Source organism: Arvicanthis niloticus, chromosome 10 (genome assembly GCF_011762505.2).
Source record: "Arvicanthis niloticus isolate mArvNil1 chromosome 10, mArvNil1.pat.X, whole genome shotgun sequence".
Lineage (NCBI taxonomy): Eukaryota > Metazoa > Chordata > Mammalia > Rodentia > Muridae > Arvicanthis > Arvicanthis niloticus.
This window is the reverse complement of record NC_047667.1, coordinates 38,890,718-38,918,400: the sequence shown is the minus strand read 5'-3', so window position 1 is coordinate 38,918,400 and position 27,683 is coordinate 38,890,718. Positions and strand designations below refer to the sequence as shown.

Here is a 27,683-nt window from a genome sequence, read left to right as displayed (position 1 = left end):
CAAAACTGACAGAGATCCACCTGCCTCTGCCTCCTGAGCACTGAAATTAAAGGTGTGCACCAGCACTGCCAGGCTTCCTCTTCCTGCTTTTTAAAAGGTATGTTTTAGGATGACGAACAAGGCAAGCCAGCAACAACCACTTCTGTCTCTTATACTCATGAGCATTTCTCATCGACTTTGATGTATGTGCTAGAGGTCTTTATCGAGTTTTCTGTATAAGGAGAACACGCATCCTGCTCTGCTGCACAATCTCCTTATTATTGTATAATATAGGCATGTGCCCTTGCCTGACGTGCCACCGACGCTACACTGACTTCTCTCTCTTAAACAGGCATGCTTTGCCTTCAAAACTTATCACCTTACTTTAAAGCAAAAAATTTATATGAATCATACAGAAGAGACAGGTCTATTTCTTTTAAGATTCATCCAAGGAGTGAAATGAATTTCATTCCAAGTTCCAGGGCTTAAAGACCCTCCTGATGGATAATGAGATGACCCTCTATCTTGTCTCATTAAAAGATGAAAGGGGCCTCCCTGGTCTCTTTAAATAAAGCTGAAGACAACTTTATAGGTCTTATGTACAGCTTTTCTCAAACTCGGGCCACTTAATCAAAACTGTGGTCTCCTGATAGATGTATTATGTCTGAGTCTCTGGGTTCCGGACACAGAATCTGCATTGGTTTTGTTCAAAGCAGGAGTCTGTTGCCCAGGCTGGCCTCAAGTTTCTGGGACCCAGTGACCTTCCCTCCATTGTCTCCCCCAGGGCTGAGGCGATGGCTACACCCCACCATAAATGGTTGGAACTTGCATTCTTTTCTTTCCTCCCTTTAAATTGATTTATTTTATGTGTATGTTTTCCCAGTGTGTACATATATGCACCATATGTGTGTGTGTGGTGTCTCCAAAGACAGAAGAGGATATCAGATCATTGGGAACTTGAGATCTGGAGTTCTGGGTGTTTGTGAGCCACCATGTGGTCCTAGGATCCAAATTCAAGTCCTATGCAAGAGCAACAGATGCTCTTAATTGCTGGGCATCTCTCTAGCTCCGAAACATGCATCTCAACATGCTCTCTGAATTCTGAGGCCCTTTTGTGGGATCCCCATGCTGCTAAATTCTCTGGTTAACTAACTCAGACTCTCAGCAGTGGCTGGTTCATTCATCACTCATTTCTGTCTTTCTTGATTCATTTCTCCTCCTCCTCAGGGAGTTTCTTCCTAGTGTTTTTGCCTGGACTCTCTCCTCTTTGGGATCTGCAAATGCTGCTGAGACTGGTACTTTCCCACTCCGTTTCTGTCCGCCCATCATGCCTCAGGCTCTTCTCCATTGTGAGCTAACAATCCCAGACTCCATCTGTCTATTGAGCTCCAGATCAGAACCACCATCCACCTGACCATCCTGTCCACAGATGAATGTAAAAATCACCACCATCATCATCATCAACAACAACACTATTATCATCTCAGGACTAGGGAACTGGCTCCATGATTAAGAATGCTTGCTGCTCTTTTGGAGAGAATCCAAATGCTGTTCCCACCACCCACATCTGACGGCCCCAAACCACCTGAAACTACAGCTCTAGGGAATCTAACACTATTTCTGGACACCCTGGCACCTGTGGACAAGAATACACAAACACACACACACAGTGGGGGAGGGATAAAATACATCTTTTAAAAAGCAAAAGAAAGCCAACTTTTCTAACTTATTTTGGCAAAACGAACTGGTTCCCACACCCTCTAAGCTCCACTCACCCTCTTTGAGTAGAAGGCAGCTCCACTCCCTTGCTTTGCTCACATGAAAAGCCACACCCCCTCGCTGTACTAGCATGAAAAGCCACGCCCATTACATTTCTCCTCCCCATTATTTCACAGCAGATTCCACCAGCTCTGTCAAAATTGCCTCCTTCTCAAGCTGGGAGCTAGCTCAGTCATTGAAGCGATTATCACACAAGCACAAGCCACACTTGAAAAGCCAGCGCTCTGTAACCCCAGCAGCAGTAGGCAGGCAGAGACCCGACAGATCCAAATGGCTCAGTAGCCAGCCTGCCTATCCAAGTCAGTGTCAGAACCTGTCTCAAAAACCAAGGTTTCCTTCCTCCTTCTTAGAAATGACACACAACGCTGACCTCTGGCCTCCATATTCACAGACACACACATTTGTGTATATACATGCACACATACACACACAGTGGCCATCACTTCCTTTCTTCCCTCATGGTCTAGTCTTTACATAGAAAGAATAACAACAACAACAAACTACACACTTAAAATTCTGACAGTCTGTATCAGTCTGTATGTGTGGTACCCTGTCGTGGAACTTCCCATCACTATTAAAACCAAGCCCTTACATTGGTCCTACAGGTCCTGGTCCCTGCCTGTCTCCCCGAGGTCACTGTCCACTACTGTCTCTCACACTTGCAGAGCTTCAGTAAAGCTCGTAGACTCTTGGGGTCTCTGGGCTGGAGGACCTTCTCACTTCCGGCTCCATCTTCTTGGGACTCTGGTTCCACAGCTGTTTCCCCCCATCTGTTCTGTCCCGTCATCAGATGTGATGCCGTCTCTACAGAGGGCTTCCTTCCCTATCAACTTCCCCAGACAAGAGTCTTGCTTCGTTTGTGTCTGAAGCTTTGATCACTGTCTTACCATCACCTGTTGTCAGTTTCTTCCACTGTTTACCATCTGTCTCCTCCATCTGAACATAAACTCCAGGAAGGTAGGAGTTTTGAAATTCACATACTAGATCAAAGACAACTCAGAGGAAATTGTGTTTGATCGTTGACCAAAACAAACGTAATCATGATTTTTTTTTTTTTTTTGATTGAACTTCACAAGTTGGGCAAGCTAAATTTCCTGTACCAAACCATTGGTGAGGAAAACATACAGATTTGAACCCTTCTAATTTTCTGTTTATATAGATCATGTAATCAACAAGAAATCATATCTATTTTCACTTGGGGTTCTTTTTTTTAAAGCATGAAATGATTTTAGTGTATTTTTAAGAACTGCCATTCAAATAATTCCACTATTAGCATCTATAACCCTTTCTCCGGTGAGGGAAAGATGTAAGTCAAATGTTCGTGGGTTACCTTGGTCTTCAGAAATTGTGATGTTAAATCCCTTTGCTGTTCCACCTCGCTGCGTACATGATTGCAGAAAGCCACAGAATATTGGCGGCTGTAGTAGGGGCTGAAGTTTTTGATAGAGGCCTCGGTTTTCCCTGGGGGGGAAAAAGCATGAAAATCAGAAATTTGAAATGTAGCGTGCCTCCCAGAATAGATATCAAGTTACTTTGCATATCCCTCCCATCTCCCTTACACCACTGCTGACCAGGGCTCTTAGCAGCCTATGTTATCTGGGAACGATGCTCCTGCTACACCTGCTTCGAACCCTCCTTCACCCGGCATTGCACTAGTCGGTCAGTAGTCAGAGGAGTCTTTCTCGGTGTGCGTTTTGCTCAATACTGTGACTGTAAGAGTATTCTATCTGGCCTCCCATGTCCTCTAGCTTGTTACTTATTCTCCTACATGACAGAAATCTCAGGGTCTACCCTTCCAGACTCTGTGTACACATCTCTCATTTTTCTTCAGAACCTGGAAGCTGAGCCTCTACTCTTTTTGCCTCCACAGTCCTAGATAAAAAATACAATACCAAGATGGGAAGATGGCTCAGTTGGTAAAGGGTTGGTTAGGCAAGCACAAACACTTGAATTGAGACCCCACCCCCCAACGCCCATGTAAAAATTCTGCCCCCAAGGAGATGGAGACAGGAGGATACTGAGACTTGCTGGCCAGGAATCTAGCTAAATTAGTGAGATTCAGGTTCAGTGAGAGATCCTGTCTCAAAAAAAAAAAAAAAAAAAAAAAAAAAAAAAAAAAAAAAAAGTGGAGAGTGTCCGAGGAACTCACTTGACCTCTGGCCTCTACATACATAAACAGATTCTGTATGTACACATGAGCACACATGCATGCACATGTACACACACACAAGTACACACACACAAATGCACACACACACACATGTACACACATGCATACACACATGGGGGGGGCGAGTGAGAGCCTTGTGCTCTTATGCTCTTAGTTTAGAAAATTTTTGGATATAAAGTGTCATATGATTGTCATGAGGTAGAGAGAGAAACTGACTTAAAAGTCTAGAGACCTGGACTTCGGCCCCCATCCCAACTGTGAGATAGAAACTGCCCATCCTACCTCAGCCAACTCCCTCTGCTCTCCAGGCCCACTGTCCCTGGCTGTGAAGTAGGGTAGGTGGATGTGGGTCCACATTCTCTGAGTCTGGATGACACGGAAGCATGATCTTGAAGGCACAACTACATCACCACACTGACCAGCAGTGACATTTTGGTGTCTTGACACCAGGGGTAAATTTTGCTGTCAATCATGTAGGACCTGGAGTTGCAGGAAGGGGCAGATCCAGTTGCCTTTCCAACCCCTGCTTAGTACAGGTGATGGGAGAGCCATGAACCAGACTGGAAAGCCTCTTGGCGTTTCAATACTTGTTTTCAAGGACAGAGATAAATGTCAATGTCACCATCTATTCTGACGAGCACTTAAAGCACACCATAGGTAGGGTAGGAACTCGGGGAAAAATAAAGCACGGATAGCATTCCAAGACATTTCTAAATACTTCATGGGAAGCTTGGCTTAAAACTTTTGTTTTACAAACCTGATGTTTTAGTTGACAGAGGGATGTTAAAATATACCTTACAGGCAAGAGTTACACAGAGCTGTTACGCATGTGAAATTTCAGAAAGAAATGAAGAATCCGAGCCAGGTATTTGGAGATGCTCAGTAGGAGGACCTTGACTCCCACAGCCAACTGCTTGTGTGCCTATGAAATCGCGGCCAAACACCCATGCATACCAAGACCCTCTACAGGCAGGCAAGCCTACTTCTGCTTGGGCATTTTTTCAGTCTTGTAATGTGTATGAGAAAGGAGAGCTCTTTGTATTCCCTTAATAAAATGACATTTATGGGTTATATTTATGGGCTTTAGTAATTATTACTTGTAAGGTCCTTTTGAGACCCACTAATAATAGATTCTGTAGAAATGCAAATAAAAGCCCCTATAATTTGAATCAAGCATGCTTTTGCTTGCTCCCTGAGTTTATGGTATTACAATTAATCAGGATCTGCATAATACTTTAATATACTCTGGCTTTATAAGCATCTAATTGGTTATTATTTTATTAGCTTTTATTACAACGCATAAATAGTAATCCTATATCCTTGTCTATAATTTTCTTACACAGGAGTGGGAAATCTTTGAGAATCCCCACACTAAGAGTCTAAATGATGAGCAAGCATTGCCCTTTAGTTCCAGGGACGCACTCTGCTTGGCCTGTCTGAAGAGTATCACGCTAATTGTTGATGCTAATGTTTGCTCTCTTACAAGCACCACAATGAGAGGAAAGAAGGTGGCTGTCCTTTTATGATGATTTCTGTGAAGCTATGGAAGCCAATTTTCTACTACCTCCCCAAGCCTCCTGCAGGTATGCCCTGCTTCTACTGAGATGCCTTAATGCCAGTCTCCCACTGTATAAGAAAAAAATGTTTCTGGGATTTAAATATCTACACATGACACTCTCGACACACGTCACTCTTAACAAAGAAAAGATTGTGGATTTCTTGCATTTACTTAATGACTGGTTCAAATGTAAATAAAACAGCTGATAGCGTCAAAAGATCCAGGAAAAAAAAATACCCAAAGTTGATCTAAAATGCATCTAGACATTAGATTAAACCTGTGTGGACCTACATAAAGGAGCATCCAATGTGAAGACTTTGAGGATAACGGCAAAGTCTGGGGTTGGGTCAACAATACCAAAGTGGTAGGAAGATGGACCCTGGGCTCAGGCAAAGATGGCACAAGTATTTCTGCCCCTTTCTGGCTGTGTGGCCTCATAGAAGCTACCTTTTCTTCCTTCTCACATGAAAAAAAAAATGGTAGCAACTTCATAGAATTATTGTAACAGTCATACAAAATACCTCATTAAAAGTACTTGGTGCCATGGCTGGCACACAAACTGAAAGTGGCTAGAAAGATGGGGATAATTGAGGCCCTCAGCCAGGAACCAGGAGACGCCCACTGTGGGCCGGAAGCAAATATCACCTGTGCTTCCATAGGTGTTTGGCTTAAGTTGCCCTCTGTGTATCCTGAGTTAAAAAATCAACTGCATAATGCCAGGCATAGTAGTGTGTGATTGTAATTCCAGTGCTTGGCGGTTCAATGCCAGTATGGGCTAAATAGTGAGGCCCTGTCTCAAAAGGCCAAACTAAACTGAAAAACCTCAACTACATAAAACATTAGCGTTAACCAACTGAAGGCAAAAGGCACAGTTAGCATCTGTGCTCCACTGAGCCTCAATCCTCACACCTGTAAAATACAGATAATGAGGAGCCCCCATATCAGGGTCTTATGTAAACCACATTGCCAGAGCTCCCAGCACAAGGATGCTAGTGGGTCACAGAAAGGCTGGCACCCGGGGAAGGGCTTCTTTTCAGTTAGGGACATAGCACTGTCACCACAGGTACAATTCTGCGAATCCTACTTGGTGGCTCCAGCCTGTGCTGGGCATCATAATGCAACAGTTTACTCCCTCGGTGAGCTTCAGTAAAACCAAAAGGCCTCTTCCATAGCTCTAGACACAATGCTTAGCCATCTATAGAAAAGGTAGTTGCAGGCCCTTCCAAAACCAAATGTTTTCACACACTCATGAACTCAAAAACCCACTGTCCATTCAATTCCCTTCTCTCTCACTCCTAGGTTCAAGCAAATCCTGTTGCTTTTATTTTTACACTATTTCAAGTTTTACTTTTATTTTTTGTGTATGTTTGTGTGAGTATAGTACACTACATGTGTGCAGGTACCCATAAAGACCAGTAGAGGGCATCAGATCCCCTGGAGTGACGTTCAGACAGTTACCAGCTACATGGTGTGGGTGCTGGAAACCGCACTCAGGTCCTTCTGCTGAACAGCAGAGTGTTCTTAACTGCTGAGCCATCTGTCCAGCCCCTTTACACTATTTCTTAAATCCGTCCCCTTTTCCCCACCTCAACCACTATATCCTCTATTGAGGCTTTATTAACTCTCTAAATAAGAATCTCTAAATTTTCTCTGGGTTGACAGCACAGCAAGGCAAAATCACTTAGTCTCTACACTAAAACATGAACCAAAATGTGCAGGGCAGAAGAGAGAAATGCTAGGACCGAGATACAGATCCCTAAAGACCTTGGAAGCAAAGCCAACACTTCATTCACGGAGTACCAACAGATTCTAAGAAGGGCCGGAGGAGTCTAGGATAAAGGGACAGCATAGGAGAGGCAAAAACAATGAGTCCACTGGGACCCATTCAAGATGAAGCTGTTACAAGCTGCAAATGACCAGATGCTAAACTGAGTGTCTGCCCTGCAGAGCAGAGTGCTGGCATCGAGACTACAGGGACAATCTTCTGAATGCTGTAAGGGGCAGACCTCATTAGTGACAGAAGTCACAGATCTCTGGGTCCTGGCCTGCCAAGTTCCAGGGACATGGAGCCATCAGATCATGCCACTTCTTGTATGAAATCCTCCAGTAGTTTCCCACTGCCTGTAACTCTTCAGCCTGCCACTGAAGGAACCCAACTCTACCTGTCACATATCACATGGCTCAATCGAAACCTTGGCTGGTGCAAATCCAGGCCTTATCTATTCCTTTCTCCTGTAAGTATTCTGTTGGCCATTTTCACACTCTTCAAGGCCAGAGACCAATGCCAGCCCAAAAGAATTGTTTTCAGATCTAGCCAGCTGGAAACAATCTCACCACCTTTAGCATTCTCCCAAACTGTGCATCACTTTTGCTACAACTGTTTAAATACAGCCTATCTCTCCTCCAAGGGTAAACTGTATTTGTACACTCAACAAATATTTGGTGAATGATTGGGGGAACAGCTGAATAAACATTCAAGACCAAAGAACATCACAATGCATAATAATATGGAAACCCATGACATCATTCCAGGAAGGAAGGTTTGGGGCCTTATTACTTATTATGAAGGTATGGACCATGAAGCCCAATGCATATTTGTTTACAGAAATCAGAATCTTACAGGCTTACTCTTCTTGAGCTTTGAAATAAGTTTTCCCATGGAAAATATCTGAAATTATTAACATCACATCTTGGTTTGTTTGATTTGATCAGTTTATAAAGATGAGAAACATGTGACAGCCTGGCTGAAATTTATATAAAGTCTGAAGAATCTGAATTTGTAGGGTTTTTTTTTTTTTCATTCTAGAAGGTTCTTTGAACGACAGTGACCACACCTGCAGTGGTTCTCTCAAATCTATTTATCAGTTATTTGATTTCTACTCTATCTGCTGCGTCTTAATCTTCACTCCTATGATTCCCAGCGTTGCTTCAGTAACTACCAATAATCTAAAATTGTTCTCAATCTGTGAGCATCAACCCCTCTGGGAGGCTCAATGGCTCTTCCACAGGGGTCATCTAAGACATCAGAGACGTCAGATATTTACATTTCTATTCATGGAAGTCACAGAATTAACAATGAAAATTACTTTATGGTTGGGGATCACCACAGCACGATTAACTGTATTAAAGGGTTGCAGCATTAGGAAGGCTGGGTGCCACTGATCTAAAGTCTAAAATCTTTTCAAAAGAGGATCTACTTCAACACCTTTTAGAAAACTAGTTCATAAGAAAACAATACGAGAAGTTAAAACCCTGTTTTGTGTCATGAGATACAAAACAATTCAAACAATGTGCTCTGTTCTAATCTTTGAAAATTATATTATAGCTTTTATCAGTGTTATTTAGTTAGCCCTTGATCTACGCCCCCCAAAAACCCACAAAACGCCAGAAAAACAAACAAAAAAACCCCAAAGCCATTGTTTTTAAGACTTTAGATTTCTATTATGAAAGGTAATTATAAAAAAATTTTTTTTAACACCATGGCCATTTCACTGGAACTGAGATGAATTACATAAGAAGGGAAACTGAGAAGGCTTTTGGTACAGTTTCTAAAGACCTGCTGAGGTTGTGGGTGAAGATTAATATTGGTAAACAAGAAAAATGCCTCCAAAAATTTCAATAATTTTAAGGTATAATATATGCCAATGTGTATTTCTCCAGGGTTTCTGAGATTGTAGAGATTTATAAGTCCTCAGGAGTTATAGCATCAGCTATGATCTTGGGTTGCTAAGCACCTTCACTTTACACCTTAGCGTGGAAAATTGGAAATCCCAATTCACAATACAGAGGTGCAAAAATCTAATTACATACAATGATGCCCAAGGACTCTCTTTCTTCAAGTAAATGCCTTAGAGAATGAGGATAAATTGGATTCTTCATAATTGAACTAAAGACAGGGAGGGAACTAAAGACTGGGAGGGAGGGAGGGAGGGAGGGAGGGGGCAGGGAGGGAGAGAGAGTTGGGGGTTTGGAGAGCGAATGAGAACACATTTATTACTGGAGCTCGGGTGACAGGCTTTTAACAGACTCCACTAGGAAATGGCAGAAAGATTCATAGGCAGCCTTGAGCTGCAGATCCCACAGGCTCCTTGTGAAACCTCCAGCATGAGGTAAAAGGTGAGGGGTGTATAAACCAACTTACATTCTCTGTCATTTACTTTCAATGTTAATCCACAGAGAAATACACAAATACGTACGCTTCCAGGGGCTTACATTAAAGTCACTCAGTGCACATCTGGATAAACCAGGCCTATCAGGAATAAACAACACAACCCAGTTTCCTGGGTTCCCAAACTCATACTTAAAGGTCCGAAACTGTGAGGAGATTTCGCAGTGAACCTGCCCTCAGACGATTAGAGACCCTGATGTTTCATGATCCTTTTCCACACTGCAAGTCCCCTCAGCTTGTAATGTGACCACAGAGGTCAGTCCTCTAAAGGAGTGTTGATACTAAGGGGCAAAAGCCAGCAGCAGTGAACAGATAGAAGCAAAAACAGTGTTTTCTGCAAAGGACTGAAGTAAGTGAAGGCTCCATCTGCACTACACGTTTGCAAAACAACAGTTCAGAGTGAATGCAAATGAATGCAAATGAATGGAGAAGATAATAGAGTGGTCACTCTACCATCTAATGAGTTTCAATTACTACCCTACTCTACAGGGAAAAAAAAAAAGTCCTACTTTGGCCAGCTTTCCCAAGTTAAAAGAGAATCTGGGACAGACAAATAAAACTAGACCTAAAGTCTGGTCTGAGCTCTGGTTTTGTTATTGTTTTTTACTATTGTTAGAAACACGCAAATATATATATATATATATATATATATATATATATATATATATATATACACACACACTTACACACATACACACACATGCACCTATATACACACATACCATACACATACACTCACACACATGTGCCTGGACACACACTCACACACCTATATACACACCTACACACACTATACACACACATACACCTGTATACACATGCATTCACACCCACACCTGTATATGCACACACACACACCTTTCCTTAGCCATAGCTGGGTAGAAGTGATAAAGTGGCCCCTGCTTCGTATTTGTTTTGTTTCCCCTCTCCATTTGGATAAAGTGCTTGGAAACTTTAAAGCTTTGCCATCCCTCACCGCATGCTTCCAGTTGTCTTGTGACTCATCTGATGAGAAGATATCTTATGTATTTGGCCATTTCTCTAAGTTGCCTAATGTCCTCCAAGGAGTGAAGAAGAACTTAAGCTGCTCTGACAGCTGACTTTCCCTTCACGGCAATGGGAATGCTTGTCATGCCTCGGTCATCTGACAACCTCCCCTGCACTAAGGACAACGGATATATTACTGAGTCAGGAGCAAGGGGGACAAGAATCTCTTGGCTGTTTGGGGGGTTTAATCACAATTATTAAGTCTGTTTCTGCATGTCTTTTATCAGAGGCTTTCAAAGTATTCCAAAATTGTTCCAACATTCCTTGCAACTGAACATAGCATGCACATTTTTTAAAAAGGCAAGCCTGGCTCAAAACAAACTGGAAATGGAGCCTCGTGATGTTTCTGGACACACACACACACACACACACCTATACACCCACCTACACACACTATACACACACATACACCTGTATACACAGGCATTCACACCCACACCTGTACACACACACACACACACACACACACACACACACTCCTTTTCTAATGCAGAAAGTTCTCTGTACCCCTCGTAGATGGCTCACTCTGTCTTTGCTTTTCTTTGTTTACTATGTCGTTGTCTTGCTTCACTTTTCTTGTCTCCACATAGAAGTACATCGGTTTAATATGCTTTGCATTTTCTATCTCTTGTCTCTCAAGAGTCTAAGCTGGGCTGGCAAGATGGCTGATTAGGAAAAGACACTCACCCTGAAAGGCTGGAGGCCTGAGTTCAACCCTCAGACCCCATGTAAAGATGAAAGGAGAGAATTGAGTCCACAAAATTGCCCTCTGATCTCTACATGTGCGCCATGCCGGATGCAGAACCCTCAATACAGAAAGTCCATTCGTTCATTTATTCATTCATTCATTCATTTATAGGATTCATGTCATTGATGTGAAACAACCATATATATTGCATTCATATTGGGGACCAGGCATGCTTACATTTGCTTATCTAGGAGCAGGGTGGCAAGAAGGAGGTGTCAGTTACAAACTTCATGAAAAACTTTGTAGAACATCCAACATTTCTGTGGGCCAGCTGACGTTTTCAAACTATTCACGAGACTGGTAGGGTACTCATTAACAAAAATTATTTTCACATGCCTTAATTTATAAACTCTGAGACCTACCAACATGATTCAGGCTCACAGCTCCTTGAATTTAGCAGGTGCCAAATCTCTGATTTCGACTCTCCTGACACTAACCCAAACATCACCCAAAATGGAATCTGACTGGTGACAGTTTAGGACACAGCTCTGCACAGGAGTCAAACTTCATATTTTGGAACTCAATAGATGCCAGCCCAGCTCTGCTAATCGCTAAACTTAAGATTCCCGAGTCATACATAACTGAAAAGCCACACAAAAGAATCGTGTGCAATGCCCCCAAAAGACACAGGGATTGCTTAAATCATCCAAACTCCCAGAGTGCTAACTATTAGATGGCACAAGACTGTTCAGAACCACCCTCCCTTTTCTGTGGAAGTTGGAAATGATTTTCTGATGGTGGTCATGCCATCATCCCTGCATGGACCCCAGGCCTCACGGGTGAAATTTACAGACTCCAGAACTCAATGGATGACGATGGTAGTCTCAAATGCTCTTCTCTTTTCAAGGAAAGAGCTTACCTGTCTATTGCCAAACATTATTTGGCAATAGAGCATTTGTGAAATTTGTTAAAGAAAAAAAATCAGTGTGAAGATGTTAAGAGCATTTTCCTCTGTGCCAAAACGACGTTGATGTGTACGGACGGGCTCAGGCTTTCCTCGTGGACTATAAAGGAATGCAAGCAGTCCTTGGTGATCAAGAGAATGTGCTCGAGGAGCAGTGTGAGATGTGAAGACTGGTGTTGTATTAGCCTGACTCAGTCAGACATTACTGCTGGGAAGGCATCTGTGAAGGTATCTGTGCTTGAGTTCTTCTCTCACGTGGTAAGGCGCTTCTCCTGCCTCACTGCTCTGAGCTTGGACGTTAATCCTTTCCAGCCTTTGGACTCTTCCAAGATCTGCAGCCTTGCAGCATTTGGACGGAAAGTACCCGATTAGCTCTCCTGGGTCTCTAGCTTGCAAACCGCACATTTTGAAACTTATCATCCTCCACAATGGCATGAGCCAATTATTTATAATATATATGTGTGTATATATATATTCAATCAGATACAACTGATTGAAACACATTATTGAATCCCAACACAACCATCCACTTATTTTATTTAATAGACATCATGTTCTTAGATCAATAACAAGTTAAAAGCAACGCAAATATCAACTGCCTCCATGTATTAAGTTCTAAACATCATCATTAAAAAAAAAAAAGCCTCTGAAAAAACATAGAATCTATACTTAAAACGCTCCATCAAGTCATCTATGAAAAACAATTAAAGCATTTGGCTCATTTTCATCCCAGTTGGCAGAGTTTGGCATAAAAGGGCAGAAAGCCAACAAAGTTCTGGGTACCAGGGAAACCAGCTCCCCTTATCTGAGCACCCTTTAATCCCATTCAGGTGTCCCAATTAAGTGGCATCACCATCTCAATTAAAGCTGCAGTTGCTGACTGATTCTAGAAAGTCCCCTGGGAAAGGCACTAATTAAGTCGGTTTTCTTATCTAGTGATTACAAACTTGTTTTTCACAAATCAAGGTTAATCGGTATTAGCGTGGACCAACCGTGTCTTCTGCATGTTGGGAACAGGCTTTAGCCGAGTTTCTCTTGCTTCCGCCCTGCATCCTGCTTTATATGAGCAAAGAGGTGATGATACATTCAACAGGCCACTGACACAGTGTATTGTGTGTTCGTAAGTTTTCTTTCATTATGAGATATTTCCAACATACTACTCTATATGTAATAGAGGTATTATAGTATAATATTATATGTAAAGTCTGCCTGGACTGCTTCACTTGGCACTATTATGTTGAGATTAGTCTTTATTCCTGTGAACTGTTTTAGACTACTACAACCTATGTGGTACCGAGACATAACTAATAACATCATTTGTATATTCTCAGGCTTAACTCCGCCTGTCAGTCTGCTGCCTGATTCCCAACTCATTATGTTTTGTATATATGCATGCAGGTATATATAACAATATCATAATATAAATTACTCTACCATTGTCATCACTGAGACAGCATTATATTACTAGTGCCAGGATGGACATCAGACTACTGGAATACAACAGAAAATTCAAAACAACTGAGTCAAAAATGGAAATTGGATACACATCAGAACATGTTACACACGCATGTGTACTTGCACACTCGAGTGTGCGCGCACACACAGAGATTTAGCATATTCGTTTTAACTGGAATCTCTAACAGTTTAGTTCCTTTTGCCTCTTACTTGTTTCCTCTTTCTCCCTCACAATGAATGCTGATGTAAACTGTAATGCTGATTCCTGAATCTCTGAGTTCATGTGTGTCACTTCCTCTAGTCCATCTAGAACACCAGGGCAAAGCGTGGAGGTCTCACTGGCCCTCAATTGCCAAGCTTCCCACCAAGGAGTCAGCAACTTATTACCCAAATTTTCAGAAAATATCGCCGATTATAACTGGTAAAATATTACTCGTGTGAGTGAAGTTGAACATCTCTTCAGATGTTCCTTGGCCATTGCGTTTTCTTTTCCACGAATGTGTATCCTCTCGCCATGTCTGTCTACTGACATACGAGCATTGTTTATAAATTTTAAGAAAGAATCCTTCGCAGACATAAACACTGAAAGTATCATTTCCCAATCTGTGGCTTGTTTTTTCAATTATGGTGTTTTCTGTTGAGCAAGAGTTGTAGAGCTTAATGAAGTAAGACTTAAGCCATGTCTACATTAGGAAACCCCTCCTTCCTCTTTTGCTCGCAAGGCTAGTCTTCTATGTTTTCATTTAAAACTGCTTTGACCTAAAGGTCTTTCACAACCTGGAACTTATTTTATGTATGATTTGGGACTCCATAGTTTTCTTATGAAACACACACACACACTTTTCTATTTCTTTTTTTATTATTAATTATTTTATTTATTTACATTTCAAATGTTGTCCCCCTTCCTGGTTCCCCCTCCATGAACTCTTCACCCCATCCCCCTCCTCTTTGCCTCTAAGAGGGTGCTCACCCACTCACTCACACCTCACTCTGCTAGCATCCCCCTTCTCTGAGGTATCAAACCTCCACAGGGCCAAACACATCCCTTTCCACTGAGGCTAGGTAGGGCAGTCAGTCCTCTGCTACATATGTAGCAGGAGCCACAGACCAGCCCATGCATGCTCTCTGGTTAGCACACACACACTTTTCATACTTGAGTGTTTGGTTTGGAGCTGTCTACTCTGTCCAGTGGCCAAATGTTGACTTTGGAAATATCAATAACATATCTCAAGTATTATAATACTAGACTAATTTCTATTTCTGGAGAACAATATCTTCCCATATTTCTGTCCTCCAAATTTTCTTAGATATTCCTCACCCAATGAATTCATGACAAATTATGTCAAGCCCAATGGAAAATCATGGTAGGCATTTTCATCAGAATATCAATTAATTTGTGATTATTATGAGACTAATGGTTTTATGATACAGGGCAAACTAGCAAAAGAGTCACCCAGCCCCACATGAATGGAGAATACATCATGGGCGGAGCTAATACATCGTGGGCAGAGCTTTAACTCTGCTTGCCCTGGAGCTCTAGATCTACTGAATAGAAAATCCGGGAATTGTAAGTTAGCAAACTGTGTTTGAGCAAGTCCTCCGGGCCACAACGATACAGTCTAAGGTAGAAACACAAGTTTAATCAGTCACCTACTGATGTGCCTGCAGTTTGCTCTGTCTGTTATAAGCAATGCAGATGATACATACCTTTTGTTCCTGTGCACAGATACAAAAAAAAAAAAAAAAAGATAAATTTGCACAATGAAATGATAATCCACAGTGCAATTGCTTGTCATTTTAATTGACTTGGACACATTACCCTCATAGAAATTACATCATTTTTCTGTATCATATGACATTGTCATTTGCCCACAGAGGCAGCACGTGCTGTCCTCAAACTCCAGCCCACAACCTTTCAACAAGAGACGACTGTGGCATAGCTATAGAGCTAACAAAAAATCAAACCTATCGTCCCAACTACCTGAGATTGTGCCTGCCATGAATGGCGGCAGACTGAAAATCTTTCCAGCATAGTGACTTGGGATGTGTATTTATAGTATGCATATTTGCAGTTCAATCACAGAAGAGCTGTAAATGGCTATTACATATAACTAATATTGTAGTCATGATTACATGTTTTTAATTCAGGTATACTATTCCTTTCATGTACATTGCAGATGTTCTGCAAGCCAGCGTAGACAATTTTTAAAGACAGGTTTCATTTTGTGTACCAGGCTGGCCCAGAGTTCACTCTGTAGCCCAGGTTAGCCTCAAATTGACAATCCCCCTGCTAGGCACATGTCACTACACCCAGTTCAGATCATCACTTAAAATATTGTTTCTTGGGCTGATGAGATAGCTCATTGGTAAAGACACTTGCTTCCAAGCCTGACAACTTGAGTTGTACCTCAGAGACCCACATGGTAGGATAAGAGAAGGCCACCAGTTGTCATTTGACCTTGACAAGCATATAAAGGCATGAGATTATATAGACACACACACTAAGTAAATAAATAATAAATAAATAAATAAATAAATAAATAAATAAATAAATAAAATTGTATGTATTGAAAGTTTGGAGTACAAGGACTATCTGCATATGGAAAAAGGAATTGTTATTTCCAGTTGGCAAAGAGTAACATTTAAAATAGTCACCCTTATTGGGTGGTGGTGGTACACGCCTTTGTTCTCAGCACCCAGGAGCCAAAGGCAGGCAGACAGATCTATGGGTTTAAGGCCAGTCTGGTCTACAGAGAGAGTTCCAGGACAGCCAGAGATGCACAGAGAAACCTTGTCCCAAAAAGCAAAAACAAACAAATAAGCAAGTCGCTTTTGGGGGAGGTGAGGCTTTATGGTTGGATGCAGAAGAGAGGTGTGTTGCTTTTGTGAAAAATGACTTTCTATGCACCAGCATTCTGGCTGTCATCTGTTTGCCTTTCTCTTAGTACATTGCCCCTAGATGCTTCGCTGAGTCTGTTACTGTGAGCTCAGAGAGCTTGGGCACTGAAACCCCAAATGGGAAGCTCCTGGGGTTTCAAACATGACAAAAAAAAGGCCAGTTCTTTCTCATCACAAGGCAGATATTCAGCTTTCTCCCTGGAGCAGACTCTATTCCTGCTGACAGAACTGGGCTTACAGCAGCACCAGAGTCTACTTGAGAAAGCTGCAGGTCCAAATACCATTATGTCAGTTCCACTACTGATTGGCAATATGACCTTAAGTAACTTATTTTATCTCTAGAACACATTTCTGCAGATGTGGAAGCCATCTGCTCATCTGTTTTGCTAAAGGGAATATAATGGCATCCCTTCAGAACACACGAAGGCCTCCAGATAAAGGATGCAGACATTACAAGAAAGGCAATTACTTACAAATGAAGAACTGTCCCGAGTTATAAATGTACTGCCTAATGGCAGTATTGTCTGTGAAGCAGGTTAACATATCTATCATCTCATCGGTTACTTGTCTGAGATTAATATTCTCCTTAGCTTTAATTAACTTTCATCTTAACAGTCTACAGAAAAACCTTCATGTTTTCATCTTAAAAATGAAGATATGGAACACGTATCCCAGTGTTTCCTTCTGTCTTGCTGCTAGGAAGATTCTCCTCAATGGCTTGAGTAAAAAATAGAAAATTCTATTCCCTACTCCAGACTTACCAAATCTGAGACTGTCTGAGACAGGCTAGAGTCTCAGAGAGACTCTTAAGATACAGCCAGTTTGGTGTAGTCAATCGCACTATAGTGAACCATAGAAACGGACATTTGTAAGCATTAGCAAAATGCATGAAAATGTACATACCAGGGAGGGAGGGAGGGAGAAGGTCAGGGCTCTGACCTAACACACCAGCTCACTAATGTCCAGTATTCCCTTCAAGACTCTAAAGAAAGAGAAGCACTCTGGTACTCCAGGGAGTGTGTCTGTATCTCTGTGTATGTTGGGGTGGAGTGGGGTCATGTCCCATGTTCCAACTAGGCTCCTTTGGTGTGTGTGTGTGTGTGTGTGTGTGTGTGTGTGTGTGTGTGTGTGCATGCAAGTGCTACATAGCACACCTACAGAGATCAGAGGACAACTTAGGGAAATTAGTTCTATCTTTCTACCACCTGGGGTTTGAATTCAGTTTCTCAGGCCTAGAGGCAAGCATGTTCGTCCACTGAGCCGTCTATCTTTGGCCTGCAAATTATTTTTTAAATCAGATGAGTTAACTAGGAATGGGAGGCAAGAGAAAATTGTCAATGTGTAACTGTGCCGTGGTGATGTAAAAGACAGCTGTTGGGAGAAGAGCCAAGTCCTCCTTTTGGTAGGTAGTTGGCTTTATAAAATAGAGGGGAAACCTCAACAGGGTTAGAGGGTGGTTTGGGACACATGGCCTACATTCTAGTCCGTTCCTGAGTCTGCTATTGCTTCGGGTCTATTGCACAACATCCATGGAGAACCCCAAAGCTTCAGAAGCCCATGGGCGTCCCTGTTTCACAGATGTTTTCCTTAAGGGATTATAATTGGATTCTCTCAAAGTTCATGAAGCTCCCCACCAGAGGATGCAGACAAGGCAGGAAAACTGACAACTGCAGAAACGTTCTGAGCTAATGAGTGTTTCCATGGTCCTCATCCAGAGAGCTGATCTGATAATATAAGTAAATACCACTGGATCTGCCTTAGAGCAGATGCCAAAAGGAAAGCTGCAGCAAATAATTTATTTACATGCAAATTTAATAAATAAATAAGTAACATGGGCTAGGAACATCACTTAAGCTTTGTGTTTACAATTTTTAATTTATTTAATTGTAGCATTTACACACTACTGTTGGTCTAACTATAAATGTTTGATTCTGGTTTGCTACTATAATAAATGGAAAACAAGGTAGTTACATGTAAAACATAAAATGAAACAGACTACATTTGTTGCCTTGTAATATATATATATATATATATATATATATTTGTGTATATATATACACATATATAATTGTATTATATATATATATAATTATATAATGTTATACACACACACATGTTGAAAGTCTTTTTTAAAAAAGCAAACTATACAACTATGGGGATAAGGTAGAAGGCTGACTTTTAAATTTTCCATTTAACACAACAGAAAATAAGTATTCTATATTTATAAATATCATAGAAAGTGATAACATCTCTTTCTCCTTCGGAGTGTGTTGTTTGTTAGTTAGTTTGTTTGTGATTAGGTTTGGGTTTTGTTTTTGAAACAGTTTCTCACTATATGGCCCACACTGGCCTTGAAGACACAGTGATCCCTCTGCCTCAGCCTTTTGAGTATTTCAGTTACAGCCATGATCTCCACCCACCCCTACCCCACACATATCCACTACCTTATCTTTTAATATCTCCACCAAAATTAACTTCAATCTTCTTACCGCAAATTATATTTGTTCAAGTCTTTCCCAGTTTGTAGCCCTGGATCAACCTATCTGCCTGTTTTCCTCACAGCTTCTCATGAGCTTCTCAGCTACACAGGAAATCATGGCCAAAGAATGAGCTCGGCCTTGGCTGGACTGTCACCACCCGGGGAAACCTTTTCCCATCTCCAATGCCACTTCCACTTTTTAGAGTGGCATGGCATCACTTCACAAGTGTCCTCAGCCCCATAAGGACCCTCTCTTCACTCTCAGAAAACTTCCTCATTTTTTAAGGAAATTGAGGTTTCGTTTCTCTCCTATCCAGCTCCAAGTTCATCTCACAGTCTCTCTATTTTCTTCCTTCTTCTCTGACTAAGAAAGAAGTATCCTATATTGATCATCTTCCCTGTCTCGGATCATCATTCTCAAACAATTTTCTTCAAGGCCTGAGGGAAAATAATACAAAGCAAAACTCTCCCTCTCAGTCAGCCAAGGCCCTCTTCTTCTTTCCTAAGTCAACCTTCTGAAACAGTACTTCCAAAATGCCCGTTTCCACACCCTCCACTTCTATCGTCTAATTCTCTGTCAACCAATCTTTCCCCAAGAAACACAAGGGTCGTTGGGCAGGCTGCACAACCAAAATGGACCTTACATGTGTGCCTGCTGCCTCAGGCGCTCTAGAACCCTCTTGTGTATGTCCGTCCAACTCTCTCCTGCCAAGTAATTCCATGCGAAGCCAGCCCTTCAGGAACTTCAAAATTGCACTCCAACTCAGTGAAAAGATTCACCATCACCTGAGTCTCTGCAGTGGGAACCTAATTTTTTTTTTCTTTATTCTCCACCTTCTGGGGTTGTTCTCATCATTTGACCTCAGCTATGTCTCTGGAATGCAGCCTTGCTACCAGTATTCAGTACAGACCCTCATCTATTCCAAGAGAAGTTACATCAGCCAGCTCCTGCCTCTACTCACACCCCTTCAAATCTGATCTTCAAGCTAGGCACAGGGATTCCTGCAAAGGTGGAGGCAAGAGGATTGCCACATAGACTTAAGGTCATCTTGGGTTGTATATGAGTTCCAGGACAGCCTGCTCTACAGAGTGACACCTGTCTCAAACAACCAAACTAACTAAATCTGACCTTCACCCACCAGCAGAGGCAACACTTCATACAGCGCATAGCTGGTTAGGTCCCTCTTTTGGTCACCATCACTTTGAACCCTTCCAGAATCTTTAATTTGGCCTCAGCTCTTATCTCTAGCTCTTCCTCTAGGCAACAGACCACCTGAGCACCAGTGATGTCATCTTCCTTGGATGTCCTGATGATGTCACCTTGATTGTGGCTGATACTGTCTACTTTCCTGGAATTCACAGACGCAGACAAACCTCAATTTATCTTCAAAATCAAGTTGGAAATCTGCCTAGAAGGTTCTGCTGAGTGACTCCCGGTCATCTGTCACTTGAATTGACGTAAAAGGCTCCCTGTCCTACACTTTTGCATTCACACAGCCCTTCACCTAAATCCCCAGTGGATCTATTTCTACAGTGCAGTTGACTGCATGCTTAGGTGCCCTTTCTCTCTAGTACAGTAGCTTGCTGAAAATGCCTTCCTCTGGTTGGTTCCTGGGAACAAGAAGTCAGCACAGGGCACATAAATAAGACTTCATAAACATTTGTTGGTTTGCCAGTTAGACATTAGCTGTAAGTCATGTACACTTTCCCTGCACACCATCCCAGACTCCCTCCACAGGACACCAGAGAAAGCAAATGCAAAACTAATTTTCCACACAAACAGAACATACATGCCACTAAACGCAGAACACAAACCTCTGAAATTTCCTAGAAGATCCCATTGGAAAACTGCTCTGAATTTCATGCACTGGGTATTTATTTTCCCTTCGTTGGAGAACCGTTCAAATAAATAATAATTTGTCAAAAGACCCGACCTAAAGAAATGTGTTTATCTATGTGGTCACTTAGCATGAGATAGACTGGGAAAAGGTGACCCATAACATGAATGTTTAAAAATCTAAGACAAAAAGGATTGGCCTGTGGTGTAGGTGAATCAGGCAAAGCTGCTGGCAGCACCGGGGGCTAAGGAGAGGTGATATGAGGTGAACAGCTCCCTTCCTTTTTGTTCAGTCCCAGCTAAAGCTCACACTTCCTGTGGGAGTATCACAGGAAGCATCAAAATGGCACATTTACAAAGGGAGTTTTCAAGGTGAAATGTACATAGGACCAGGCTTATGTGGCACAAGAATACTTGGTTTAATCCAGCTCAGTGTGAGGCAGAAAACGTCAACTGTAAGCAGCCTGGATATCAGAAGTTATTTACTTACTGGAAGGAAAGACTCAAACTTACTTTGGAAATAATTCACACACACACACACACACACCACACACACACACACACACACACAGAGAGAGAGAGAGAGAGAGAGAGAGAGAGAGAGAGAGAGAGAGAGAGAGAAGCCCTTGAGCCCTTGAGAAGAAGAGAATGGCTGCCTCATACTGTGCTTGGCTGGTTTTCACAGGGGACCTCTGTGGTGCTGTGGCTTGTCTGGGTAAGAGGAGCAGGTGAGGAAAGACTGGTCGCCCATCACCTCCCCAGGGAGCAGGGCCTGTAAACATCCTCTGTACTGGGTAATTCCTACTGAGTCACCGGTTCTTCAACCATCTCCATATAAGTAACTACTGTGTGTGTGTGTGTGTGTGTGTGTGTGTGTGTGTGTATGTGTGTGTGTGTGTTCATGTAGAGATCAGAGGACAATCTGTAGTCGTCTGTTTTCTCCTTCTGCCATGTGTGTCGTGATGTGGGATTCAGTGGTATGGGTTGACATCTGGCACCTTTATCCCTTGACTCATCTCACCCGCCCAGTTTTAAATATCTTAGCTGTAGAACTGGGTAATGTATCCGCTACTGTGATGTAATATTATAATAGAAGCAAATAAAAAGTTTATCACATCAAGCATGTATTCTTGATTTAATCATGCATAGTAAAAGATGTGATGCTAATTGGGGTGTAATTTATAGAGAGGTACTCATAAAAAAGGATCAATATATAGAAATGTATTGGTAACGAAAATAAAAACACTATGAACATAAACTTCCTGCTATAGAGTGACCACAGAGAAATAAAAACACAAAAGCTACAGATCAGAGAAACATGCCTGAGAGCAGCTATGTCAGAAGCCAGAGGGGCCTTTTCTTCCTATTTTCAGACAGAACTGTATACCTCATAGACATACATCATTTTATAATAAGAAAGGTTCTTATTGAAAAATCAGTACCAAAGTATAATCATCTGCTTAGGAAACACATATTTGCCCAAATAAAATGGTTGTAATGAAACCATGTGATGGTCACATAAACTATTCTTGTCACAGCAAACACCCAGTGTGAAACAAACACTTGTCTTCTCACTTAAATATTTAAGTACTCTAAAATCATAATGTTTTACTTCCTATATGATAAATAGTAAATCTGGCTTTCTAAAAAGCAGGTAGGCCTATGCCAAACTTGTTAATTGAAAACAACAAAATCTCTGAATTTTTTCTACCTATTCATCATTCTCTCTCTCTCTCGCTCGCTCGCTCGCTCGCTCCCTTCCTCCCTCCCTCGCTCCCCACTCCCTTCTGGCACTCTGTTTTTAATAAACAAAACTTACTTGTATGAGACTTTCTGTTTAAAGTAGGTTGAATCATTCACTTAAATTGGAATTGTATTTCTCCCTTAAAAGCAAAGCAAGCATTGGCTAACTGTGTTAGCTTGGTCTAATTGGTAAGTTACCTCAAAATGCTATGAGGAAGGTGCCTGCTGCTGAACACTGTGCGTGTGGCTTTAACTACTGTCATTTCATCATCTACACGGCTCCTAAGACTGCACCCAGCAGAATGGAACTGTGCCCTGGAAATAATAATCAGGGTGAATCAAAAACAGGAATTAAGAGCTATTCCACCATCTCTGAGTTCGAGGCTAACCTGGTCTACAGATCACGTCCCAGGACAGGCAGGACTACACAAAGAAACCTTGCCTCGAAAAACCAAACCAAAACAAACCAAAACAAACCAAAACACACCCAAACAAAACCAAAAACTAGTCTACCCCAATCCACCACGATGAAACCTGTCCTGCTCTCGTGCCAGTGACTCCGGTGCCACAAACAGGTCTGGAGATCAGGCCTGCGGCGCAGACTCTTGCGGACTACATAGTCTGCTGAGCTCCTCCTAACCTTCGTCCCCAATTTCACTGTTTTTTTTTTTCCCTAGTCAGCAACTGGGGTAAAGGGGATGTGGTAAAACTCATACCTACTGATGTTGCAAATAATGAACAATGAAGAAAAGCGTCTGCAGAGATTAAACTTGAGGCGCTCTGCTGAGAAGAAAGTATGAAATCTGCTCAGTTCAGACTGATGGCTGCCAAAACATAGAAAAAAAATGTAGGCATCTTCAGCGGGGACGATGAGAAGAATGACAGTTTAATTTCCTTCAGCTGGTTTCCCACATCTCTATTTGTAGGGTGCGCTCTGTAGTGTGGGAATTTCTGAGATGAGCAAGCTCAAACTGAGATGAATGAAACTGATTTCACGGAGGATAAGTTAAGCAATTTCAATATAAACCGAAGTATTAATTATGAAATATGGGACATCAGGAAGTAAACCAAACAAAAACATCACAAAATAACTCATTAAATAGACTCTTAACTGGAGCATAATCAGATCATTGCTTCTTCGTGTACTAATTTGGAGAAATCAATTAGATATACTAATTAATGGTCAGTATATCTACTTCCTACTTGGTAGAGCTCTTGGCTGAGGTGAATGTGTGATGTGTATACATTGTTTACATGACACATGTTTACATGCATCAGGAAAACAGAGCCACAGAAAGATGCAATTCTAACTCAAGCAACTTGGTCTTTTAAAAATAAAAGAGCACACACCTGAAATCTTAGCACCTGGGAGATGAAGCAGGAAGAATAAGAGTTCCAGGCTATCCTTGGCTACATAGCAAGTTTAAGGCCAACCTGAGCTACATGAAATTGTCTCTCTAATAAAGGGAAGGCTGTGGTTCTGGGGGGAATGACCCAATTTGTGAAAGACCTGGAGTACAAGCATGAAGATTTCAGCATAGGTGCCCAGCATCATATAAAAGCTGGGCCCAGCAGAACACATCTATAACTCAAGCATTTGGAGAGGCAGGGGCACGTAGAGACAGGTGGATGACAAGGGTAACTGAATTACTGAAATCCAGGCTTATCGAGAAACCTGGTCTCAAAAAATAGGAGTGGGTACGGGCATTGAGAACTAGAGAGATGACTCAGCAGTTAAAGAGCACTGGCTGCTTTTGCAGAAGAGTTGACATCGGTTTCCAGCACCTACGTGGCAGCTCACACCTCTCTGTAACTCGGGTTCCAGAAGATCTGACACCCACTTCCTGCCTTCACAGGCAGCAAGCATGCATGCGATACATATACACATGCAAACACTCACATGTACACACAAAATAAATCTTTTTTAAAATTAATTAAGGTAAACAGTGATCAGGGAGAGACACTTAACATGTGTACATGTGACATGTGCATACAACACAGTGGGAGAGGAGAGAGAGAGAGAGAGAGAGAGAGAGAGAGAGAGAGAGAGAAAGTACTTTAGCAAAAGCTAGGCTGGCTGGCCCACGGCCATATTTTAGCTAATATATTCCATTGTTTCTTAGATGCACTTTTCTTCTAAGTTTAGCATCTGTAAATTTGGAATGTGCTTTTAAAAGAAGAGGTCTCATGTACTCCATGCTGGCCTGGAACACACTATGCAACCTTGGACTTCTGATCCTCTGCCTCCTACCTCTGTGTCCCACATGTCTCCCACATGTGCCACCATGACCAGTTTGATGCAGTGCTGGGGATCAAACCTATGCAAGGCTTCATGCAATTGTAGGCAGGCATGCTACCAGCTGAGCTACAACTCCTGGCCCCAGAGCGTGTCTTATAAACAATGGAACTGCCTTCCACTTGCCATCAGAATGTTGTCACGCGCACATAGCTGTTCTTTATGCTGTTGGTTTAAGCCTTGTTTGTGGTTAGTCTTAATGGACACTTCACATGTCTTCCAAAATCACAGATTCCAAACTGAAGTGAAAAACCATAGTGTAAGTAAGTAGAAAGGTATGAAGATGGAGTTGCAGAGTAAGTTCAGGATTTGTGGACCAAGCTCGGAAGGATGTCCAAAACCCCGACTTGATTGTCTATAGCCACCTTCAATTGTTTTTATCCCACCTAAACAATGGGTAAAGGAAGCTGAGTTGCCTTCTCCTACAGACAACAAATAAAGGATTGCCTGTCTCATGCCAAGCAACACAGGAAAGCCTTCAAAGGTGCCAAATCCCAGAAGAAAAATCAAGACATGTCAAAGCCATGAGAAGCCAGGTGAGCATCTGAATATCGTACAGGATGACCATTAGGCACAGCTGGCAGAACATTTTCCTAAGGGCATGTGAATCACTGGAGCATGTGCAGCTGAGGTCATAGTCAGTTCCACGGAACCCCATGGGTAGTTCTGTCTTTAGTGCCCGCTCCATGGCTCTCTCTTCCTACAGAAATGACAACACCCCAGCTATTCCTGAATCTTCATTCTCTCTCTCTCTCTCTCTCTCTCTCAGGATTGTGTGATGGTTAAAATGGAACAGCTGGCTATAAAATAAGGCATGAACAAGGTTAGTTGAAATTATAAGAACTTGTCTTTTAACTGTGTGTGCTTGCATGCTTGTGTGGGTGTGTATGTAAGTGTATTTGTGTATGTGTGTGTGTGTAGTATGTGTTAGCGTACATGAATGTAGAAGTCAGGGGACTTGTGGGAGTCTGTTCTATCCTTCCACTATGTGAGTCCCAGGGATCAAACTCAGGCTGCCAGACTTAGTGGCAAATACTTTGTTCCGATGAGATTTATTTTCTTTCTGATTGTCCTTTTTTTTTTTTTTTTAACTAGTTGTGTGGTGGTGGCGCATGCCTTTAATCCTAGCACTTGGGAAACAGAGACAGGAGGATTTCTGAGTTTGAGGCCAGCCTGGTCTACAGAGTGAGTTCCAAGTCAGCCAGTGCTATACAAAGAAACCTTGTCTCAAAAAACAAAACAACATATAAATTAATTAATTAATTAATTAATATATGTCTTGAGACAATCTAAAATGCACAGAAAACCACGGGTTTGAAGACATTGTCAACATCGGTGGAAACAATGTATCAATTCATCTAAAACTTGTGGTCTCACCCTTTTGCATATTTGGCTTTTTGGATTTGAACATGGAGAAAAAACTAGTCTATTTCTCTTCCTTCCAGGGTCAGTGTCCCAATCAGAGTTACTATTGCTGTGACAAGGACAAAACACTGTGACAAGGATCAAAGCAACTGGGGAGGAAAGGATTTACTCAGCTGAGGCTTTCACATCAAAGTTCTTCATCAAAGGAAGTCAGGACAGGAACTCAAGCAAGAGCTGATGCGGAGGCCATGGAGGGGTGCTGCTTACTGTCTTGCTCACTGCTTTCTTACAGAACCCAGAAGAGCATGCCTAGGGGGTGACCCCACCCACAATGGGCTGGGCCTTTCCCGGTGAATCACTAATTTAAAAAATGTGCTACAGGCTTGCCTACAGTCCAATCAGTTTCTTAATTGCACTTCTAGATGTAAAACTATACAGCATAGTCCTTAGATCTGGATTTTTTCCAGGAAAGTAGCAGGAAGAGATGCTGGTTATCTGTTACTATATAAAAAAGATGTCTTTATCTCTGCCCAGGACTGCCTAAAGCCCTTTCCAAGCAAAGGATGGACAAAGCAGGTGGAAAGTACAGTCATAAACTCTCAATAGTCCAGAAAATGTGAATGGAGACAGAGAAATTAAAGAGTGGCTTGACTTGATTGAGTACAAACTCCCCAGTCTACCAGGAAAAGTCAGTACTCGCTTGATAACCTGTGTCACACAATTCCCTAATCCCCTGTCGAACTATTCTGCCAGCAAGACCCATGTTTCCCCAGGTCAATGTAGCATTCCTGTGGGAACCCAGCCCATCCCTCAAAGACTATTCAGTCAGCATATGGTAATCACTGTTCGTTTGCCGCCCAGAGGATCCACTGTTCTGGCCTCTCCCAAACACTGCATCTTCCAAGAGCTCTTTGAAATCCATATGACCTCTGTTGACCTCTCCTTGCCTTCTGTTCCCTTCTCTGACATTTAAGAGCTTCTGACAACCTCCTGCTGTAAGTTGGATGTAATGTTGGACACTTTCCATATAGTTATATAATTTCATGCTCACGGATTCAAACAGGAGTCTCCAGAGGGCCCCTGGGTGTATGAAAAAAGCCAGTGCTCATAAATTCACAATCGTGGCAAGAGGTCCACTCAAGACCATAACCTAGATTTATTAACTTTTTGCATCTAAGGCTAGTTCCATCAATATTTCAGCAGCACCTATTTAATGTTATTATTATTTATATCTCTATTACATCAGGACAGGACTTG

At 42.0% G+C, this 27,683-nt stretch overlaps 1 protein-coding gene across 1 annotated transcript in view; it reads right to left on the bottom strand.

The window, feature by feature from the left end:
• Positions 1 to 27,683, bottom strand: part of Niban1 (niban apoptosis regulator 1) — a 145,492-nt gene that overhangs the window by 79,579 nt on the left and 38,230 nt on the right. The window contains exon 2 of the mRNA XM_034512826.2: positions 3,089 to 3,219. Within this exon, the coding sequence (XP_034368717.1) occupies positions 3,089 to 3,219 (131 nt within the window). The remainder of the gene's footprint in view (positions 1 to 3,088; positions 3,220 to 27,683) is intronic.